Here is a 23,763-nt window from a genome sequence, read left to right on the forward strand (position 1 = left end):
AGAAACATCGATGCGAGAGAAACATCGATCAGCTGCCTCCTGCACATCTCCCACTGGGGATGTGCCCGCAACCCAGGTACATGCCCTTGACCGGAATCGAACCCGGGACCCTTGAGTCCGCAGGCCGACGCTCTATCCACTGAGCCAAACCGGTCTCGGCAGGCAAGCAACTTTTTAAAAAAAATCTTCAGATAGCTCAGAACTCTACTAGAAAAGAGAGCAAATACTTCTTTGCTTAAAAACTTAAAACGTCAGGAAACCTATTGCTTTTTAGTTGCTCCTAAATTTTTATTCCTAAAGAGTATGGAAATGGTTAATCTTGTTCTATCAATAAAGGGTGAGCTGTTGTCTATGAATTAGATGATGGAGAATCAATTACTTATAAAAAAATAGGTTTTAGGAAAAAAAAGTAGCCTTTCTTCTTCCTATTTAACAATTGACCATTTTCTAGCTTACTGAAATTTTTAATTCTGTCTCCAGATGTAACTTACAAAAATATTGTTTGCATATACTTCCAGAACTTGACTTAGAAACAGATTATGTTCTAAATGATTTAATTTTATTGAAGTTATGTTTCTAACTCCGCTCACAAAAATCTGTAATGCATCATATAACTGTAATATCAGATAAAATCATGAGATTTAATCTTTAACAGGAAAAAGACTGCTAGGAACATACTTACTTTCTAATATTCCTTACACACACTCCAACACAGTCCCCCACAGCATTGTGGAATGGATTCTGTTTCATTCCTGTGGCTTGATTCCAGTGCCACCATTGACCCAGCTCCGGGTATAGGTGGAAAGAAATAGTGGGCACACTGTTATAGGGGGCAGGTGCCGGGAACTTAGACCACATTATGATACCTGGATCTGAGAAAGGCAGCATTTTTGCTCTTAAAGCCAGCATCCACTGCAGTGTGAACACCTTTTGGGTTTCTTTTTGCTTTTTGGTGGCATTATAGCAATGGCTGTTTGCATATATGGTTTATTTATAAGTAGTGTTTGAATAGAATACTGTCCTAGGAAAAACAGCAAAAGAGATGCTATAAGTATAGGCTATCGAGGAGTTTTTACAGCCTATTTTCTAAATGATTTACCTGTATATTTAGAGTATAAGTGGCTAAAAGTTAAACTTGGGGAAGTAGATTATTTGGCTAGTTAAGAAGGAAAAAATGGTAAAAATAATTAGGCATAATAGGATTTATTATAGGCAGAAGGAAAGAAATTATACAGAAACAGCAGGGGCAAGAATTTGGAACAGAAATTGGTGCATTGCTTACTTTTGTTCTCTGTGTTGTTCCTTAGAATGCTTTTTCTTCTTCCCAAAGGATATCCTCTAGTTACTCTTGATTTTGTTGCTTCTATCCATAATCCTATTCTTGATGCTAAATACTGTGATTAGGAAGTCAGATAATTATCTAAAGCTTTTTCTCTTTTTCCTTTTTTAAAATACTTATACAGAATTATATTTATACACAGTATGTGGCTCATACTGGCTGCTCAGTATTTGTTTACTGTTTCCCTTTTTAAAAAGCCTTTTAAAATTTATATTAGACAAGTGATCCTTTTGGAATTATATAGTAAATGAATTACCAAAGGACCATTGGGTAGGGAATATTAGAAATGATCATTAAAAATAAATTTACCAGAATTTATAAAACTTCCTATTATGTCAGCTCTGCAGTATGATTTGAGAAGTATAACTTCATTATCACATAGGTATATGCCCTGCTCTAGTTCAAGTTCTTTGACTAGTCTTAGTATTAACAGTCAAAATTATTACTCTGAAGCATCTTGGTCCATAGTTCTTTAGGCCTTTCTGAAGTTTTAGTCACTAAATAGTATTGCAAGAGATATATAGCCTCTTGGGGTTTCAGTTTTTTCATCTGTAAAATAAAATTGGATTAGAGTGTCTTTCAATTCAAAGGATAAATTACTGCTTTAATAGCTTGTGGCAGGCTACCATCTCAGTATGTGACCTACCTACCATTAAAGAAGGCCTTCTTCTGAAATACAGATATAATTTTATGAATCCTTCCCTACATTGTGGAATCTTCTACAGTCTACTTATTCTCTCATTTTAAACAGAGCTTATTTGCTTTCTGCTTGAGTTTTTCTGTTGTTGGGGTTTTTTTTGTTTTTAAATACTGTATACTCAGCCTCAGGAAAACTCAACCCACGAATGATGGTTCCTCTTCATTCCTTCTTTTTAGTTCCTTATTTGCTGTAGAGAACAGCATTCCTCATCTCAGCATTCCTCATCTATCAAGCCCTGCCAGTGTGGCTAAGTGGTTGAGCATCAACCCATGAACCAAGATGTCCCTGGTTTGATTCCCCATCAGGGCACAAGCCCAGGTTGCTAGCTCGATCCCAGTAGGGGGCATGGAGGAAGCAGCTGATCAATGTTGATGTTTCTCTCTCATTAACGTTTCTGTCTCTCTCTCCCTCTCAAAAATCAATAAAAAACATATTTTTTAAAAAGCCCTATTGACACTAATGACACAAATGACCTTGCCCGTTTTATGTAGTATTTGTAGGCCCAGTGTAGTTTAAAGCATTCTTAAGTTCCTGACAATTACCTTTAGATGAACTTATGAATAGCATAGAATGTCTTCTTCACAAATTATAGAACCACAGTGGTTTGAAATATGTGTTTATTGCTATCTAATGTTAATATTAGAATAACTGACACTTAAGATGAAATGGGTATTTTGAAATTGAAATTGAAATGAAGTAGTAATTATTTTTTATTCTCTCTAAAAATAGTATATTTAAGTAGCAGTTGACTCAATTATAGATTATGGTTTGTTTAATTTTAATAAAGTTGATATTTATAAAAATAGACCAGTTGATTACTATAAATACATATTTAATGTGTGTATTCTGAATATATGTATGATTGTGTTTTTAAAACAGATATGACCATATTCTGAAGTGGGAACTCTTCCAGCTTGCTGACCTAGATACATACCAGGGAATGCTGAAGTTGCTTTTCATGAAAGAACTGGAACAGATTGTCAAAATGTATGAAGCCTACAGACAGGCTCTTCTCACAGAGTTGGAAAACCGCAAGCAGAGGCAGCAGTGGTATGCCCAGCAACATGGCAAGAATTTTTAAGTAAATTTTTAAAAAATAAAAATAGAATTTAAGTTTTATAAGGGCTTTAAAATATTCTCACAGATAAAAGACTGCAAACAAGTACTTTGGTTAATAAAGGCAGCTTTTTAGAAATTACAAAATTCTAATTTTACATGCATTTTGTTATTAAAAATACTTATTGAGAAAAAAAAATGTTTCACCTTAAGAGCCAATGTGGCAAACTTCTTAATGCTGCATATTAGGAAACTGCTTTGAATATTCTTAGTGGAGACAAATGCAGCAAGAAATGTCATTATTAGATATTAAATAGGAAATGATCACTTGATAAACTCTTACAGTAGCAGTACCTTTCTTTAAAAAACAAAGCGAGAGATAACCTATGCAGTATTTAAAAAAAGATGTTTCCTGCTTTAGTGTGGAACATTGTCTGGAATCGAATGCTTTAAGTGTTACTATTGTGTATAGTTCAAAACATAAAATGGGATTTGGAACCTTTATTGTGATAAATTTTTATATATAATTTATGGTATTCCCCTCCCTCCCAAATGTAAAGAACGTTTTAAATGTGATGAGAAAGTATTCTTTTGGTATGAAAGAGTGAAGGGCCTTCAATCTTTAAGGAATAAATTTTGGCATAAGGCTTTAGCCTGTGTGGGAGATGTGTGTACAGCATTCAGAGTAGCTAACATCACTTCCTTACTTTTGGCCAGGGCTCTTTCGGCATTTAAGAGCATGGCTCTGATGAGACAGTGGAGGGTTCCCTATAGCATGACATGCTACCATCCTAACAAGCTGGGTTGAGCTGCCAAAAATGACAATCAGGGATTCATTAAGAAATCTTGGTCAATAAGTTGATTTTCTTTTATCTTTAAGACTTTGTCACAAACTTTAAAACCCAGTATTTATTCCCATTTTTTTCCTTTTGAGTTAATAGTTACAAAGATATTGTTCATAATTTGTGTAGTACATTTGATTGCAGACAAATTTATGGCACTTCTAGCCTATAAATCTCTAGAATTCCAGTAATTTTAACATTAGTTGAAGTAGCTCTTCAATTATATTTACATGTGTTGTAAATATGTAAATATGTTTTTAGTTTAGGTAATCTTCCAAAATACAAAGCACTCCCAGTTACATAATAGTGAGTTTAATTTGTTGATAAAATGTTGGAAATATTAAATGTTTGATTTTATACAAGCAGCTTATTAAATATATTTTTGTGGAAACTAAATGTTTGAGTCTATATTTTACACATAGTGCTATAAATATTCGGTTTTTCCATTCATAAGACCCATCATCAAAGAAAACAGTACGTTGAAAGGGGTATTGAAAAATGAAAATAAGCTAGTGGAATTTTATCACTGGGAAAAGTTACTTTGCAGGGCATGTGATCAAACTTTTCTAAGATTTAAGCTTACATACCTTATGAACTCTTACACACTCTTCTATCTTAATTATTCTTTTCTGTTGCTCCTTACTTTATATTACTGTTTAATTACGGCTTAGCCATTTCAAAGAAAGTTAGAAATTACTGTTTTAGTGCTCCCAGATAAGAGGCATTACTTTTCTTTTTTTCATTACCACACTTTTTTTTCTCTTTAAAAGGTGTATGCTCAATGAAATTCCACTATAGATTTTAGTAATTAGAAATACAGTATAGAATCACTGTTTTAAAAGAACTGGAAGGTACCTATTTCTTAAAATGGAAACCTAAATTTGAAATGTGGTCAACATTAAAGAAAATCCATTCTGAATTTTTAAAAGACAGATAAACCGTCATCATTCTTTTATCAACACTCCCAAATACTTCCAAATTCAGTAAGCATTTGTTTTTAATCTTAGGAACCAGAGTAAACTTTAATAGTAGTTGACATATTAAAAGAATAAACCTATGATGAATACATTTCTTTGTGTAGCAAATGAAAAAATATACAATGCAGAAACTCAAATACATACAAAGTGATCTATTGTGCATTTTTTATCAAGAGGTTTATATTCTATATTAAATCATAATATAAAAAGCAATACATAGTTTTTGATAAAGCAACTGAAAAGCTCTCTTAAATGTCTTTAAAAATAAGAGCTTATGGTATATGTAAGATGATATAGACTGAATCAAGCCTTTTGAGTTGTGATGCTGTGCTTTAACAAATGACTATGAAATAATTTCAAAATTCTTCTGTAAAAATTAAATGAGCATATCCAAACAGGGAGTAATATTACCACATGGTTTAATTATAACCCTGTAGTAGAATTCAGTAAATTCAAGCAGAACACATGTACTATCATCATAAATAGACAACTTTAAATTATAGCAGTATATTTGAAGACAAAATCAGGAAACTGTACATGTTAATGAAATGATAATAACCATGCATACATACACCTGCTATTAAACACTGAAATGAAAGAACTAAACCATTTTTGCAGTCTTCAGAGGTGTTTGGTATTTTACTGTTTCTGATGGAAGCACTGAATGTTTACATGGAGACATGTAACTGAAAATTGGTCATGCACCTGTATTTTTTAACATTTGGATTAAGTTTTCTTCTTTTCTGATTGTTCAGTAGATTCTGACTTTGGTGCAGGAAAAGCCTGATGATACAGATGTCTGTGGGTTGCTGCTGCGTTGTAAAGCTTGTATAAAGCCTAAAAAGACAAGAATACAGATTTTAAAACACACAGATGTAAACATTTTTCTTTTAAGTGTAATTAGTTTATGGTACTATATAAAAGTTAGCTTGCTAAATTTGGTATCTATATCATTACTCTCTATGGAATATAAATTAATAACTAATATCTTAGAACCCAAAAGTACTTTCAGCTCTACAGTGTGTGTTACTACTTTTGTGGATTGATCTTCATGGTAAATGTTTTATTCTCAGACTGCATTTCCTTTTTACCTGCACACCTCGTGGAGCACAGCTTCCTAACCACTCACTATGCCCCAGGGGCTTGTTGAGAACTTGTCAATTTTAGAGAAATTACAGGAGCTCATAACTTTTGTCTGTCAATAGCTACTGTACTGTAATAACTGGACCACTTGTTCTCAGGGCTTCCTTATAGGTTTTTCAGAATGGGGGCACCTTCAGTCTCCATTATTTCCTCATACAGTCATGCAAATAAGCACATATGCTGCCCCCTCCCTCTGCCACACTGGGGCCCACTCAAACATTTTCTTGCCTTATTTCTGTTAATTAGTTCATATTTTACAAAACCTTATTCAGAAACATTATCTCAGAAAGCCTTTCATCATTAAAACTACCTCTGAATTGTTCTTTGTGTCTTTATAACAGTGCTTGAATCAGGAATTTTTACATATTGCTTTATATAAGTGTTCAAAAATATTTTAATGTTCTCTCCCCCCTCCCCACCTAATATCTAAGATAAATTCCCTCTTCCGACTTTCACGTAATGAGCACTCAATTAGACCAACTTATTTTATGTAATTCTGGAGTCTAAAAAAGTCTGAATATTTTTAAAAATTGATAAAAGCTTGCTATTCTTTTTTTAAAAAAATATATTTTATTGATTTTTTACAGAGAGGAAGGGAGAGAGATAGTTAGAAACATCGATGAGCGAGAAACATCAATCAGCTGCCTCCTGCACATCTCCCACTGGGGATGTGCCCGCAACCCAGGTACATGCCCTTGACCGGAATCGAACCTGGGACCTTTCAGTCCACAGGCTGACGCTCTATCCACCGAGCCAAACCGGTTTCGGCAGCTTGCTATTCTTTAAACAGTAATTGATTCCCAGGAAATACCATTAATTTTTATCTTTTTGTATCTATATGGCTATTTTCTTAGTCTAATGGTACCATCATCAGTTATATGAATGCATATTGGTGCAACATGGTATTGTCCTAGTTCTATTATATTCTGATTCTAACACATTTAGTTTAATCCCTATTCTTATAAAAGCTTAGATTTTTTTTACTTAAGGTTTGCTTTATAAAGTTGAAATTTGTTTTTACTTTAATGAATTTGTTTTACTGAATTTTATATAAAATAATTCTTTTTTAAAAAAAATATATTTTATTGATTTTTTACAGAGAGGAAGGGAGAGAGATAGAGAGTTAGAAACATCGATGAGAGAGAAACATCGATCAGCTGCCCAGGTACATGCCCTTGACCGGAATCGAACCTGGGACCTTTCAGTCCACAGGCCGACGCTCTATCCACTGAGCCAAACCGGTTTCGGCAAATAATTCTTTATTGACTTGTAATTATTAAGTTTAGCATTGTTATTTGATTACAGGACATAATCCAGTCGCATGTAACAGCAGAAACTAAGTAAGGAATTATGCATTGTCTCTGTAGTTCAGGATCAGTTTTGCGTCCTGAACACAATAACCTAAATGACTCCAGAGATAAGTTTTCTTACGTAACAAATGATTCCTTCCTGGAAGCTTAGATTCTTCCCTTAGGTACAGAGTTTACACATTGGAGAGTGATAGAATGAAAGGGTGGTGGAAGAAATGAACACCAATTAACAAGTCATGTCTGAGGTATGCCAAGAAAGTTATGCTGCACTTTTGGCCTGGAACCTGCTTAAAGTGTATGGGTAATTGTCACTCAAAAGTCAAAGTTAAGTAAGTGCTGTCCAGTAGTTAAGTTTCCTCAAGATCCATAACTGTACATGTTTCATTCTTCAGCAGAGAAAAATGCACAATGTTGGAGCTTAGGAATTTTGAAATCTCCTACATATTTAGGAAACAAAACAGATAAAATATTACCAATATTCATGTGTTTGTGTTTCCTATGCATTTCAAATCACGATGTCTGGAATAAATTAAATACTGTTTTTAAACCATGTTAAAAATTCACAATTAAAATTATAAATGCAAGGAGAACATAGGAGCAGTAGTTATCAAAGATTTTCTAATCTACATTTAGACATCCTTTAATGGCTAATTGGTTTATTAATAAAAAGTCATAATGTTTACAAATATAAGCTCTTAATTAGAAAAATTTAACTTACCTCATTTGTAGTTCCCTGTAGCAAAGGCAGTTTAAAAGGGAGAAAAGAAAAGTATATATCCTGTCTCATTAATACCATCACAATATTCAACGTTGTTCACAGTATTAATTTGTGAACAAATTTTTTGTTTGTATTACATATTTATATAAATCTTTTGAAAAACCCAATTCGATATCCCTTATAGGTTTCAGCATCATATTCTAGGAGGGCATTGGTTTTTTTCCCTCAAATAGCCCCTCTTCTGTCTTTTGAGGTTGAGGGGCTATTTGAGACAGTGGCTCAGAGGATCCAGTTTTTAATTCATTTTTTTTAATTCTCACCCGAGAATATGTTTTTATTGATTTTTAGAGAGAGAGAAACATCGATGTGAGAATCATCAGTTGCCTCCTATACACTCTCTGACCAGGGATCAAACCTGCAACTCAGGTATGTGCCCTGACCAGAAATCGAACCCACAGTCTTTTTGTGTACAGGACGATGCTTCAACCAATTGAGCCACCTGGCCAGGGCTTTCATTCATTCTTTTCCCATAGTGCTACCATTAGTTTATCTCAGCTAGATTTTTTTAAAGGCACATGGTAAATCCATTAAAATTCTATGTGTAAGTATACTCTTCATGCTTGGAGAAGAGTATACTTACACAGACCATAAATGTTCAGAAGTTTTAACACTAAAATTTTCTGGAGAATCTCAACTTTAGCTTCACTAAATCCCCCTAAATTTTCATGAGGTAACTGATGATACTTCCAGAATGACATAAAGAGTTGTTCTAGGTGTGTTTGTAATTATCTCCCCTGTCCATAATCAATTATTTAAACAATGGACCATGGCGTGCCTGACTCCCTAAGTTATGGTTAATTGGACCATAAAGAACAACTAACTGACCCCATGAGCAGCTGATTAAGAGGTTGACCTGGACTCATGCTATGGCCAATGTCTAGTGCAAATGTCTAGTTCAAATGAAGATAATCTGAAGTAATCAGATATTGCTTTTATGAGTTGGTACTAAAAGAGACAGTGATACAACAACTTAAGTTAGTGGTTTGTATATGATCCTAACAAAGCCAATGCTTATCAAATAATAAAATAGGTCATAAGTATGAAGTAAGGCTAACATATAATTGAGTCACAAGCAGCTAAATAAAAACAACTGTGTTTTCTTATACTTCTTTTAACAACTTTTTCTTTTAGGATAAAAAAATAAAACCACTGCCTAATCCATGTATTTTTGAAAAATATTGAATTGTTAACTGGAAAACAGTTGTTGGGACTTCACATATTATACAGTTAGTTGGTTGTATCTGGCCATCTTGATATATTCTAAAGTTCTTGAAAACTGGGCCCCTAAGTCATGTTCATCTGTATCTTTTCAACATCTTAACAAATGCCCTGTATATAATATAGACAATCAAATGTGTGCTGAATTTAGCTGAAGAGAAGTAAAGTGTTCCTACCTGGTCCCACAAGGCTGCAGCCACCTGGTCTATTACAGCTCCCAGCTCTCGGTATTCTCCAGAGTACCGGATGTATGCCCAGGTGCACAGGGTGATAAGGGTCAGTCCCATTATCATATTGCATAGGCTAGCTATGATGTCCAAACCAATGAATCCAGTCACACCAGCAATCACATATGTGATAAAAATGACAACAAACAGTGTGGCTGGAGTACGAGCTGCATGGAAGATATTTTTGCTATCATTGTGCTTGATATACTGCATATAAAGTTCATCTATTTCATTCTCCAACTGCTGCAGGTAACGCCGGCTAAATTCCTCCCCACCCATCTTCTTCACCCCTCGGAATAGCTTCACAGACTCTTCCTTAAGCTCCAGATGTTTGGTCTGCAGGTCATTAGGGGCCAGAAATGGTTTGTCACCACCACAAATCTGTATCAGATGCAGAAGTATTGTTTATGCAATGCAGAGTAAAATTAGCAACTGTAAACATTTTCACTTAAATTTGTTAGAACATATTAATAACCAAGAAGCCTGCATATGTTTTGTCAACCCACATTTTCCACAGTTAATAACTATCAGGTGTAACTATAAGTGGGACTGTTGCTTTATAGGTTACTTATATAAAGTCATTCTTAATTTTTTTTTTATTTTTGACATGGGAAAGAATATCCATAACTTGATCCAAGATGAAAATCCAAGATGAAAAGGCATGACACAAAGTGAACTGCAAACTGAGTTCATTTACAAAACGAATCTAAATTCAAGAAAAATAGTCCCTTTAGGAAATTTTTTCTAACTGCACTGAAGTAATTTTGACAAATGAAGTTTAATTTAAACAATGAGCAATGCTATAAAGCTCTAAAGTAAAATCATTAAAAGTTTTATTTGGCAGTTTCACTGATTTTTGTTTCAATGGAGCCCATTTAAGAGACTAAATGGAAACATTAAATGTTCTTGGACCACATTTTCTGTTTCTTCAGAAGTTACAAGGGAAATCTGTTATTTATATCATTCACTTTGGTTATTTGAGATTTAACTACATAAAGTATTGATTTTTAGAGAGAGAAACATCGATGTGAGAATCACATCGTTGCCTCCTATACACTCCCTGACCTAAGGGGTAATCCTTATTACCCCTTTGTTATGTCATAAACACCATTTCATATATTATATTTCTCTTGACTCCATCAATTTTGAATATAATTTTAATTTTATAATATTTTCAGGGGAAAAAAGACCCATCACATTAGTAGATATACACAATAATTTTTAGGCACATCCTCATTGAGATTGTTAAAACAAAAAAGGAAATATGGTATGTAGAACTATTAGCCCTTAAAGTTTAATTTCTTTTTTCCTAACAGGTTTTTATATCTAAGATAGAAATTCTGGAACTGTGGAATGAAGGGAGGTGAAGTGGAGAGGGTAGCATGTTATTTTAGCCACTAAATCTTATAAATTTGGAAGATCTGACAAAAATAAAAATGTGTCTATTAAATATAGAAGTAACATTTAAAATACGTTGAAAATTGTGCAGATATAGTGTTTCTTTTAAAATATTTTCGGAATATAATAAATAGAAATGCGATACACATAGGCTGGGAAAGAATAAGTCAAACCTGCCTCTTTGTATGTTTATTCAGTATAATGTGGAAGAAAAAGAAATGAAATCAGTATTTCATGGAAAAAATACTAATTTTGTTTAAAATATAATTTAATTCTTACCTCTTCCATTTTCTTGTTGTATGTATCCTTGGCATTTGCTACGGCCGCTAAATTGTTAGCTTCTGCTGTGGCCTTTGGACAAAGTAAAAATATTATGTAAAATGGAATTCATTAATTTCCACAGGCAGTTCTCATTTATAAGCATCATGAGCAAGAAATGTGCAAGAACCCAAGATCATCAAATAATTTTAAATCATTGAAATATTTCTATATTTTAAAAATTAGTAAAACTAAAATTTTGAAATATATAATACATATATGTTTACTCAATAAACCATAGTTCTGCCCAGCCAGTGTGGCTCTGGTTGAGAGTTGACCTGTGAACTAGGAGGTCAGTTCGATACCCGGTTGGGGCACGTTGCCCAGTTGTGGGCTCAGTCCAACACTGGGGCATGCAGGAGGCGGCTGATCAATGGTTTTCTATCACTGATGTTTCTTTTTCTCCTTCTCCCTTCCTCTCTGAAATCAATAAAAAATATATTAAAAGTAAATAAATAAACCATAGTTCTAAAATGAATTTTCATTTGGAAGATTTTTTTCCTCAACATTTTTAAGCCTCTCACCAAATTGAGGGTTGGGGAAAATCTATAAACCCAAAAACATGGAAATAATATATAGAAATAGAAATATAATGTCAAATTTAAGGACTGCTATACTGATAGATCAATATCTGATAACAAAAAGGAACTATCAAGAACTTTTAAGAAATTTTTTAAGTAAGGAAAAGGCCAGTTTCACTACTTGTTTAAAACCTGCTTTTCTACTTGTTACATGTGTGAGTCTGTTTTCTAAACAAATGTAATACAGAGAATGAAAACTCTTGGGTATAAAGTGTTTGTATCTCAGCACAAGTGAGGCTGCTGTATGTTTATGTGAAAATGTTTAGCTGAACACACAAATGGGCAGTTATTAGAAAAATAATCTTCTAATAAATCATTCTGTCTACTATTTTCATTTGGTAATTTCTGACAACCAGATTGAAGCACATGTTTTGCTTAGCATGGCTAATAAATACCTGTAACATGGATTTGGGATGTGGTAATTCTTCACCTTGATAAATCTTTATATAAGCCTAAAAAGAAAAAAAGAAAGACTCATGTTCAAGTAATTCTATTCAATATTTCTGTAATTCTGTTAAATTATATTCTAAGGTCTAAGGTCTTGACAGTACCAAAAAAATAAGGTCTTGGCAGTTTCAGGAACTAATTAACTTTTTCTCATACTTTAATTCCCTCTTAGTTTTTGTTCCCCTTCCTGAAATGCCCTTTTCACATATCTCCACTTGCCAATCCTACTCCTCTTGAAGGCTTAGCTCACTTCTACATCCTTTAAAACTCTCTCAGATCCCTCTGCTAGGAGTAACCTTTCTTTTTCAGTTACCCACAGGAATTTGTACCTGGTGATGTCATAAACTTCATGGAACAGAATTGTGTAAGGGTCCTGAATCTCCTACTAAATTCTAAGCCCTCCACAGTGTTATGCACAGTAAGAACTCAATTATGAGATAAATAATATATCCTTTATTGCTGAGAGTGATGGTCAGTAACCACACAGGAGGTAAATGACTGCATTTTAAATGACAGAATGTTGATTTTAAAAATTGATATTTTAGTCCTTAGATCATCAATACACAAATTAGATTGGTAACTGAAATTCTTCACTATATTTGTGGGTTGGTAAAAGAAAATGCATTGTACTCAGTGCTACCTGAGGTAAACAGGTAAATGCAAATTTAAAATAATTCCACTTCAAATTGGCCATTGGTGCAGAGTGGGAAATGTGGAAGCATGTTCTCCAGTAGGAAGGCAAGGTGTAGCCCCTTTGAGAAAATCTTCAGAATGAAGGTAAAATTCAGTACAGATCATGACTGAGGACTATGTGGTTTGGACCCTGGGAAACACCCCTCCCCCTAAAAAAGATATTTCCAACTCTTAGATACATTCATATTTCAAAATATATTTCCCTCTAAGGGACAGGAAAGTTACCTCAAGGAGTTCCCTCAAAAAATAATTTCAGAAAACAAGTTCCTCCTGGGAATCTCATAATTTTTCATTATTTGTACAGATTCCTCATACTTTTCCCCCCATATTACAGTCTATAATTTTTTTGTTGTAGCTTCAAGTGGGAACTGCATTCCAAACATGTCAAATCTAAGTACTCACAAATGTGCTAGAAATGAGAGCAATACCTTGAAGTACTCCACCAGACCTCGGCAGGTGATTTTGTTCCCATTGATCTCTTTAATATCTAGGCTCTCAGGACTAAGTAGCCAAGGAATGAGTATTTTCAAGTTTTTGATGAATTCATCATCTATTTCTACAAGTAAAAGCAAATTCATTATTTTTAAAATTCTATCTAGTCCTCCATGCCACACAATAATACATCCTTTGATTTCCTCTGTTTCTTCCCCAGTGATAAAGCTATCACTTTCCTATCATCTAAACAACAACTGGAACCCACTTTTCTTAGGGTGGATGATCCACTTTGCCCAAACTTTCTACTGCTGGTCTTTCTTATCGCCACTTCAATTACACATTTATCTTGTCTTCCACCTATAAAGAAGCTTTCTTGATATTAAACGTTATTCAAATATTTTACACCCTATTCACATAAACATTTCATGTATTCTGCCTTTATTCTTTTTTGTAGTTTTATATATAGGCTCATAAATGGGGAGAAAAGCCATATATTTACCAGTTGAGAAGATGTGTTCCCTTCAGAAAATATATTCAAAATCATTCTGTGTTTAGTGTGCCCACCTTATGAAAAGTGTATAGTGGGTATGGTGTAACTAGGAACTGAAGTTCAAAAAGATAGGGATGCTGATGCTACCTCTAGTGGTGAAACTCAAAATAACATGGCAAGAAAACACGGAGACCTAATTTAGCAAGCAGATCAGAGGTAGTTGGAGTTTTTGTTTTTTTATCAGCATTAGGTTAATCTTAACATTACAGACTTAGCAAAGTAACAAAGCAAATAGGTCTTTAAAGAAGTATTTTGAACACTGACTATTAAATCATTATTTCAAAACATATAGAAAAATACACATTATATGTGTAAAAAAGAAGGTATGTCCAGAGACTTGATATCTAAGTAAATGCAATAGCTACATATAATTTTTTAAAATCTGAATTTCAGCAGAGTCACTGAGTTTTCAGACTTTGGAATTGATGATTTCCGAGGTTTTAAGGCTAAAGATGAAAACCTTATGATTGTGTTTGCATTTTCCCTGCTTGTTTTTATAGCTTCAATATACATTGCAATACCAGTTTGCATAAGAATTCATATTTCTCTTCTCTTGCTTTCTGCTTTTATGACATGCATGAGCAGACAGAAATCCTTCAGACTTATTTTGCTTCACATTTTGTACAGCTTTGAAACTTGCTCATGCTTTATCACTATTGTATAGGAGTTTATTCAAATTTATTTTGCACTGTACCAAATTTTACTTATTATTTTGCTTTGTATTATATATGGATTTATTCAAATGTATTTGTTATTGTGGTGTGCTATTTAGTTATCAGTATTCACTGAAATACAATACTGGTATTTGTATTATGTTACCACATTCGTGTGTTGTGTTTTGTTGCCTGCTATGTACCTGTATTCACTGATATGAATAGGTTTCTTTATTGCTATATGATTTCATGCTTTTTTCAGCATCTGTAGAATATTCTTTATATCTATAATGTATGATTTTTTTCTGAATTTCTGCATAAGACAAAAAAGGCCTTCTCCATATAAAACCACTTTTAAATCACTTTCAAAACATGTACTTAGACCAGCCGTAGGCAAACTACGGCCCGCGGGCTGGATCCGGCCCGTTTGAAATGAATAAAACTAAAAAAAAAAGAGACCGTACCCTTTTATGTAATGATGTTTACTTTGAATTTATATTAGTTCACACAAACACTCCATCCATGCTTTTGTTCCGGCCCTCCGGTCCAGTTTAAGAACCCATTGTGGCCCTCGAGTCAAAAAGTTTGCCCACCCCTGACTTAGACCCTCCCCCAATTTCCTTATAAAATTGGAATGGAATTAGACCTGTACATCTAATTCACTGGCAAGTGTGGTAATCATCAAGGTAATCAGCATAATTGGATTAAAAATGTGTTCTGAAGATGGCATTAGCCTTGGTCTACTAAGACCAATGCCAGGTATTTCAATTTTGGATTCATAAAATATGAACAATATATTCATAACTAACATACTTTAGCTCCTGCTACCAGTATTAGTTGAACACAATAAGTACATAATCCGGAACATCTGCAGACCAGTTCAGATCAAATTGCGGAAGTATATTAATCAGCTTTGGCTCATTGCAACTGATCAATAAATATGTGTGGGTAGATGATTATTCAGGATGATGTTCTGTGTTCATCATTTCTTCAATAATTTCTTCCACAAGAGTGAAACCTTGCTAGGAATTCAGGGACTAGGCCAGAGTGGTTATCTGTCACAATAACTGAGGACATGATGCATAAGATCGATCGCTGCAGGGCAGATGCACTGGTGGAGTGCTGCTGTGTAAATTAACCAAGGAAGATATTTTCTCAGGATTACCTGACTCTGACAAGTCATTAGAAACAACTTTTTTTTTTAACAATAATCACCTTGCAATGGTGTTGGTTATGCTTTCTGAAGTCTTACCTGAGCTGCTAAGGATGCAGCTCCACATTATATGGTGTGGTTATCTGGGGCACTATAAAACAGAGCAACCTCCAAAAAAGGTAACTCCTTGTTTACTAAAAGATTGATTTGCTATACCAGGAGAGGCATTCTGTAGGCACTTGGTGAGGAGTTGTTGAATGTAGCATGATTGAATGTAATTCAGTGCTTTGGGTCCTTTGGATTTCCTACGTGGGAAGTTATTAAACGGCAATTAAATTTAATCATAGTATTTTAAGTTTTAAATAACACTAGAAATAGATAATTTCAATAATGTGAGGGACCATGAACAAATAGTAATTATAACAATTATTACTATTAATAATGAACTTGAACATTATTTCTGTATGTGAAAAGTGTGTGAGAAACTATTATCAAAGAACAATTTTTGCGTGTTTTTATATTCAGAGACATTTCTTCCCCAGAGGCAAACACTCAGATGCCAGCCCTCTGGAGAATAGCATGGCCAGCACACAAGACATCCTGGATAGAAATCACACCAAATTATAAATTCAGGATGGGATGGAAAACCAATCTTTGCCCAGTGAGAAACAGGCAAAATAGAACATTTCAGCACACAGCAGGATTCTGCAGCAGTTCTATGAACCTCATAAAAATGGAATGTTCGATGGGAAACTAAAGCTGCCTTTCATTGCTCTCTCTGTCTAGCTACTTTGATAAACTCATAACTTATGGTAACTGTAAACCAATTGTGTGGGTCAATACATGTTTAGATGTAAATCAAATGTGGAGGACATATTTGTTACAAATCTGCATGATTTGTCTTAAATTCTCTCCTTGAGATCTTTCATTGCAAAATGTATCAGTTAATTTAAAAACTGCAGATGTATAGTATACCACAGAAATAGAACAAGCCAGAGTACTTTTGTCCAATAAAAGACTATTGTTGAAGGCCTGTCCCTTCTCTGCCTGTTTACAGCTCCCAACTCCAGAGAAGAAAGAGAGGCCTTGTGGGAAGCCCTCTTTTTATGTAATTTATTCAAAATGCAGGGAAGCCATTAAGTAATTGCATAATATTAAGAGGTCTGTGTGTTCACTCGTAGATTGGAATTCATAAGAAATTGTAGGATCCTGGAATCCATGCATTAATAGCCTACTGCTATTTGTTCTGTTATATAAAGGTAAGATCATTTAAAACATGTATAAAAACAATGCTGATTGAAAATTTTGGGATTCTATTTATGATACTAACTGCCATAGCTAAATATAAAGTATCTGAGAGTAAATACCATGGATCGGTTTGGGAGTGGGGGGATAGGTTTGCTTTTCAAAACTGCCAGTTCTATAAAACTGGATATAAGTTATGTTGTCCTTTTTTAAAAAGTAACTTGAAAGCCCTTTCAGAACAACTGTGCTGAAAAATGTATGTCACTGTCTCACCAGCCCTGGCACAATGCAGAAAGGCCACCTTATATTTAGCAAATGTTTGAACTTTAGTGGTGTACTCAATGCTAGGCTTACAAGTAAAAAAAGTCAGAAATGTCTTTGTACTACCTTGTATTAACCACAAAGCAAACATCTAAAGGCCTGGTGGCTATTTATTTGGAAAGATTAACTTCTGCTTCCCCATATCCTACTTCCACGCCCTCTTTAACAAGTTGAGTTACTTTGGAATCTCTTTTTTTCTCATTAATTCTTGCTTGGGAATCTTAAAATGTTAGACATGCCTCTGTTCAAGAGAGAATTACATGCTATTAATACATACTATTTGAAAAACACTCTAGTGCTTTGGTTTTTAAAAAACTGTTCCTCATTCCGAAGAGGATCTCTTTTTTAGTGAAGCTTTTAATAATTTATAATTAAATTCTTTAGTAGCAGTTTTAAAGGACTTGAATTCAGTACCATGAAATATTTCAATCTCTATATAACTTAATGCAACATTCCAGGAATATAGACATCTATTTTCCCCTTTAATGTAAATAAGAAAAATTACACAGGAAGACATTAAGGAGCATTTCTCAATGCACAAAGGTGAGCAGGAACCTCTGCAAAAAGGTGAGGGCTACTGCCTCCCAAGTGAACTCAGGGTTTAGCCTCTTTTCTCAATGTACATATTCAGCAGCCACAGATTCCCACAGTTCACCAAGGAGGCGCTCTAGCACCAGCCCAGGAATCACAATTCTGACGATTTCTAATCATCAGCCTCATGTCAGTGAATGAAAAAGCAGTCATAAGCCCAGCGGATAAATGATATTTTTATATCGGACTAAGTGATATAAACATATTCATTAAAAGACAGACACACCTTTCAGTTTTCCATCAAAGTTTGGATTGGTAGCTACTTTTAAGCCAGGATGAGGTAGCAGAAAACAGGAAATTTTGGTGAAACAGGAATGGATGTGTTTTCGAACATTCTGTAGTTCTTCATGCTGGTTCCCTGAGACCTGCAGTAGTAAATCATCCTGAAGTTTAAATGACTTTCAATATAAACTGAACTTCAAAGAAGTCTGTGGCATCTTATATTTTCTATCTTGGCCCACAATTATAAAAATGACATGTCAGGGCTGATATTAAAGAAAGAATAAAATCTTGGGTGAACCTGCCACACTGCCATACCTAAGTAACTGTATAGCATAAATATGGCATTATTATTACAGTTAACAAATGTCTATTCTTATGCCAACTCAGATGGGCCTTCCCCCCGCTTTTTTAGTACATATTAGTGGGGTTTTACTCTAGCTAATTCCTACAAATTCCTTTTTTAATTCAAAGTACTCACAGGAGACATGAATAGATCATAAAATATTCCTCCCTTCTTTTCAGGAGATACTCAAAACAGCTTCTTGTCACCTGGTAGGTATACATTCAAATTCTAGGAAAGCATCTGAATAGATAGGTGTTTATAAGCTAAGTTGCACTTTTTTTACATGTATTTGACAGTTAATAGTACGAATTACCCTAAAAGTAATTATAAACCTAAAAAGTTAAGCTCAGAAATTCCGATTATAAAGGAAATTTTTTTTTATCTTTTTTTTTCCGGACTTCTCAGTAGGTATTTTTGTGTGATATCTATTCAATGTAAATCAGTCAATATTAAACTATCATGACATTAAAAATGGAAAGTCTTCTAATTTTACTTTCTGTGAACTACTAGCAAAATGTTATAAGATTGGGGATTTCAAAATTAGATATTTTTGTTAAATTGACTTTTAAACCTCTGCTAAAACATGAATCCAGATATTTAAACTGTGGTCTTGAACTAACTTAATTCTTCAAATTAAAAGATTTGTTTTTTCGAATAAATCATTGTTTTATAGATACCTACAAAAGAACTCTTTATCTGTATCATAATTATTGAAAATATTTGAAAATTGTAATTCTGAAAGTATTTTGTTAAGTATCTGTCTTAGTTTATTCATAGAGATACTATGAGGGTCAAATGAGAATTTGGCTACTAAGTATTCAGCAAATCATTCAACAAAAATAATTCTAGATTACTAATGGTGAAATTTCATGCACCTAAATATCTAACAAACCTTGAGGCGTTTTTCCAAAAATTTGGAGCCACCATCAGATCCATATGAAAATTCGTATGGGAAACTCCAGTCTCGAACAAGAAATATCAGACTCTACGAAATAATTCAAAGAAAGAATTGATAAGGAGATTCTAAGTTGCCTCCCACTGCTTTTTAATTGAAACCAATTAAAGAATACTATTCAAATATTCTTTACCACATTGTGGAATTAAAGCAAACATAAAATCTTTGACAGTTTCTGAGTAGTCTTTCCTCTATTAGAGCATCCTACCTATTTCCACTAAGTGTAAACCAAAAGCTGCCCCAAAACTGATCATAGTTACATAGTGCCAATTTGAGAGCCAATTTGAGGGCAACTCTGTCTCATTTCTTGGTGGGATGCATTCAGCTTGGTGGTTTTCAAACAGCTTTTTATGAAGATTCAAGTTTTATTTGAGGAAAGTTTCCTCTATTACTCTCTAGATATTTTTCCTCTATTACATGTGTCCCACTCTCTTCTATAGGGGTTCTCATTATGCATAACTGGCATAAAAAGGGGTGGTAATCTGGGTTTTGTGGGGCCTGAATCTTACACAATCTGTAGGGGGAAGGCTCAATAAGAAAAAGTATACAAAATTGGGCTTAAAAGTGAATATTTATTTAGAATGAGAAAAATAAATTACTAATTCAAAAAAGCTGACGAGTCTCTCTCTTACACACACACACACACACACACACACACACACACACACACACACACACACTCCAGCAAAATAACATACCTTTATAATATATTTTGCCCTCTACAGTTTTTGGCTGCAAATGATTTTATCACTTCTTCATATGATGATTTTGAAATATTTTTTGTTAGAAAGCTAACTCAGTCTTTCTTCTAATGAAGCCAATTTCTTATTATAAAACATTTTTCATTATTGATAGTTTAGAAATGTTTCAGCTTCACAATTTTTATTTGTAATGTTACGTACATTTTTAGCCTCCTCATTTGTCAATTAGAGATAATAATAGACCCACCTCACAGGACTAATAAATGAGATAATATATAGGCATTTAGAATAGTGCCTGATACCTAGTTAGTGCTCTGTTAGCTATTTGATTTTTATTTTAATGGCAACATGGTATTTTAGCACATGGATAGACCATAATTTATTTTGCCCTTCTCATAAATATTTTCCAGTTTTTCCACTATTCTAAGAAAATCATAGATAATCATCCTTCAAGTTAAATATTTGTTCACATCCAGAAGGATTTTATCAGTGACTGTGTTTCCCAAATTAGAACAATCATTAAAATCATTTGGGAAGCTTTTTTAAAAGTACAGAATTCTTGAGCTCCACCCCAGACCTATTGAAACCAATTTAGTATTAGCTTTCATTTATTGAGTGCCTATAATATGCCAGCTTCAATACCAGGAATTGTACACATGATATTTCATATATTTCTATAGCAGCCCTAAGAGATTGGTTATACTTTATTATTCTTTTCAAAAGAGATATATAAAAATCACCTCCACCCTCATCTGACATTAAGTAACTTGCTCAAACTCACACAGCCAGAGATGAAAGAATTAGCAGTAAACTTGGGTCTTACTTCAAAATCCCTGCTGTACTGCTCCTCAAAGTTAAGTATAAAATATGTAGTTTACGATCTAAGGGCTGATTAAAATATGCTTTTTGTAAATTAGATTAAGAGATATTTCAATTTTTGTTTCTGAAAAAAATGTAGGTAATAAAGAAAAAATCATATTTTATAAAATTAGCTTATCTTTAAATGATCCTCCTAATAGTTTACATTTTCTGCACTGGCCAGTGTGGTCCATTGGTTAGAGCATTGTCTTGTACTAAGTGGTGGCCAGTACAATTTCCCAGTCAGGGCACACCCAGCCTATGGAAGGTAACCAAATCAATGTTCTCCCTCGCATCGATGTTTCTCTCTCTCCCTTCCTCTCTCTAAAATCAATGTTTTAAACAAAGTTTATATTTTCTGAGTTTCTAACTGAATCTTTCAGACTTGCCCATTAAAAATTATGTATTTTAATTCTCATTTAATTTACAGGTTCCTCTTCCACCCCTTTTCCCCTTTACAGTTCATCTGTTGAAGAACTTAGGAATTTGACCTGTAGAGTTTCCCATAACTGGGACCTTGCTGACTGCATATTTATGGAGCAGTTCAACATGTTCTTTTGTCCTCTGGGTTTCCTGCAAATTGGCAGCTAGAGACAGAGGCTTGGTCTGACACAGGTTTTATTTCTTTGGCAAGACTATGGGAAGCAGAGTGTCCTTTTATCAGGAGGCACGTAGTATATGATTATCTCTCATTTGATCGAAGTTATGTCATCTTTGCTTATCTGAAGTGCATTCTTTGGTAGAATTCTCATTAAGGGCTCATGGGAACACTATTTTTTGCATTCTTACATGTTGATAACAGTTTGTGCCATTTATACTTGAAAGTCAATTTTGCTGGATATAAAATTTTTGGCTCACATCTTCTTTCCTTAAAAATGAATGCTTCTTAGTTTGCCTTATGGATATTTCTTGTTTCACTAAGGTAGAGCCTCTCTTCTTGTTTTGTTTTGTGGATTCTTGTGGGGAAAGAAGATATTCTTATGGAGAGGAGAATTTAAAAGTACCTATATCCACTATCTTTAATTATATGCCAATTTCTGTCAAAATTTTTGTCAAAATAAAATATAACAACTAGTATTCAGAACAATTACACCTAAAACATGTATTTTGAAAATAGAGGTTAGCTATGAAGCAACTTTTACAAAATAGAAGTTCATGAACTAGGATAAATGAAACCAAATATGTGGATTTGGCTATATTTTGCATTTTTCTTGGGAGATTTTAGTTTCATTTCTTGGTCTTTTTCACTGGACACCTTCCCAAGTCGACATAATGAGGACCATGTGTAGAATATGATCAAATATGAAGTCTTATTTTTTCAAATCAAAAATCTATATTCTATTTATCTATCTACAGTGTCAAATTCCCTATTTCCATGCCTATTGTTCCCATCCAGTGATGTGCTAGTAAACTACCTCTCCAACAACAACACAACACCTTGATTTGTAGCATTCAACAATTTCTGTATGCACACTATGGCTGATTTCAAGCTACCAACTGTTTAATAATTGGCTTACATAATTCCTGAATGTTTACTAGTTAGCTCTTGTGAACTGGTATGAGCCAGCTAATAAAAGCACACCCATTGGCCCCACCCTCTCCCTGGACAATTTGTATGCTTTACATTTATCATGTACGGAATTCTATGAATCTCGGTCCTTATTTCAAAAGCCATCAGTTTTCAACATTGATGAATCTTGATTTGTTCACATATATATGTAGGTAGAGATAAAAATTAAGACTATAAATTACCTTGATTTTCTCAGATAAAAACATTTGAAGTCATAAATACTGTTTTTTGAATGAATTAAATTCAGGAAGGCAACTGGGGCAAGGGATGCTGGGTATATCCTATAAATGACCATATATATTTTTTAAAACATGAAAAATATAACCTTTGTTAACTTCCCTTTGGAGACTAATCCTTTAGGAAATTATTTAAAAAATCAGTGTTCTAGCACTACTATGAGTAACAGTGAAATAAACCCCAAATGCTCAACAATTGGGAAATGACTTTACAAATTATGGCATATTAATATGAAAATACATTACATAGCAATTAATATTACAAACATGTAGGATATATCAATACATGTTTTATGTGGGTTATAGAGGTGACACTGGTTCACAATAGAAAAAAACAGTGAATTTTCTGGAGTGAGGAAGATGACAGAAGTGAACTGCTAAGAAAGCTTGCTGAATTAACAACTTTTATTTCAAAATTACTTTATTTTAGATTTTTTCCTCCATGCTAATTTAAATGTGAATTATTTTGCTGCTATCTTACATGTTCTGAGATTTTAATATATTTGTATTTTATCTTTTAATTTCATGTTGTATAGTATTTTTTGGTTTGAATTTGGTTGTTTTAATCTTAAATATTATTAAATAGTGTTGGAAGCCATGTTTGCTACTTAATGAGTTTCTCAATTCAATTTCAGATACTTAGATTTACACGTCCAAACATGTTTAGGAGTTAGTTGACTCATTTAGTCATAATTTTTTCATTGACATTTCATAAGCCAACAGTTTACCAACAAGCAGTAACTCTATGACTTTCCCTCTCCCTCCCTCCCTCCCTCTCTCCCTCTCCCCCTCTCTCTCTCTCTCTCTCTCTCTCTCTCTCTCTCTCTCTCTCTCTCCTCCTGAGCATTGGTTGGTCTCTCTGACTTTAGTATATCTGGCAAAGTGTAAGAAGCAGTGATGCCT

General features: G+C 33.8%; 2 protein-coding genes across 6 annotated transcripts in view; one reads left to right on the plus strand and one right to left on the minus strand.

The window, feature by feature from the left end:
• SAV1 (salvador family WW domain containing protein 1) overlaps positions 1 to 5,851 on the plus strand; it is a 42,949-nt gene extending 37,098 nt beyond the window's left edge. The window contains exons 5-6 of the mRNA XM_014541007.1: positions 2,919 to 3,120; positions 5,670 to 5,851. Of these exons, the coding sequence (XP_014396493.1) occupies positions 2,919 to 3,120 (202 nt within the window). The 3' untranslated portion in view covers positions 5,670 to 5,851. The remainder of the gene's footprint in view (positions 1 to 2,918; positions 3,121 to 5,669) is intronic.
• Positions 3,497 to 23,763, minus strand: part of ATL1 (atlastin GTPase 1) — a 53,298-nt gene continuing 33,031 nt past the window's right edge. For 3 of the 5 annotated variants that reach the window (XM_005867899.2, XM_005867900.2, XM_014541005.1), the window contains 8 exons: positions 19,433 to 19,525; positions 18,202 to 18,340; positions 13,456 to 13,583; positions 12,283 to 12,339; positions 11,268 to 11,339; positions 9,540 to 9,971; positions 8,086 to 8,100; positions 5,318 to 5,751 (listed from right to left, as the gene is read on the minus strand). In XM_005867899.2, the coding sequence (XP_005867961.1) occupies positions 5,641 to 5,751; positions 8,086 to 8,100; positions 9,540 to 9,971; positions 11,268 to 11,339; positions 12,283 to 12,339; positions 13,456 to 13,583; positions 18,202 to 18,340; positions 19,433 to 19,525 (1,047 nt within the window). In that variant the 3' untranslated portion in view covers positions 5,318 to 5,640. Of the gene's footprint in view, positions 5,752 to 8,085; positions 8,101 to 9,539; positions 9,972 to 11,267; positions 11,340 to 12,282; positions 12,340 to 13,455; positions 13,584 to 18,201; positions 18,341 to 19,432; positions 19,526 to 23,763 lie in introns of all 5 variants that reach the window. The other 2 variants (XM_005867901.2, XM_014541006.1) reach the window with 1 other exon arrangement.

This window comes from Myotis brandtii, unplaced genomic scaffold (assembly GCF_000412655.1).
Source record: "Myotis brandtii unplaced genomic scaffold, ASM41265v1 scaffold253, whole genome shotgun sequence".
Classification (NCBI taxonomy): domain Eukaryota; kingdom Metazoa; phylum Chordata; class Mammalia; order Chiroptera; family Vespertilionidae; genus Myotis; species Myotis brandtii.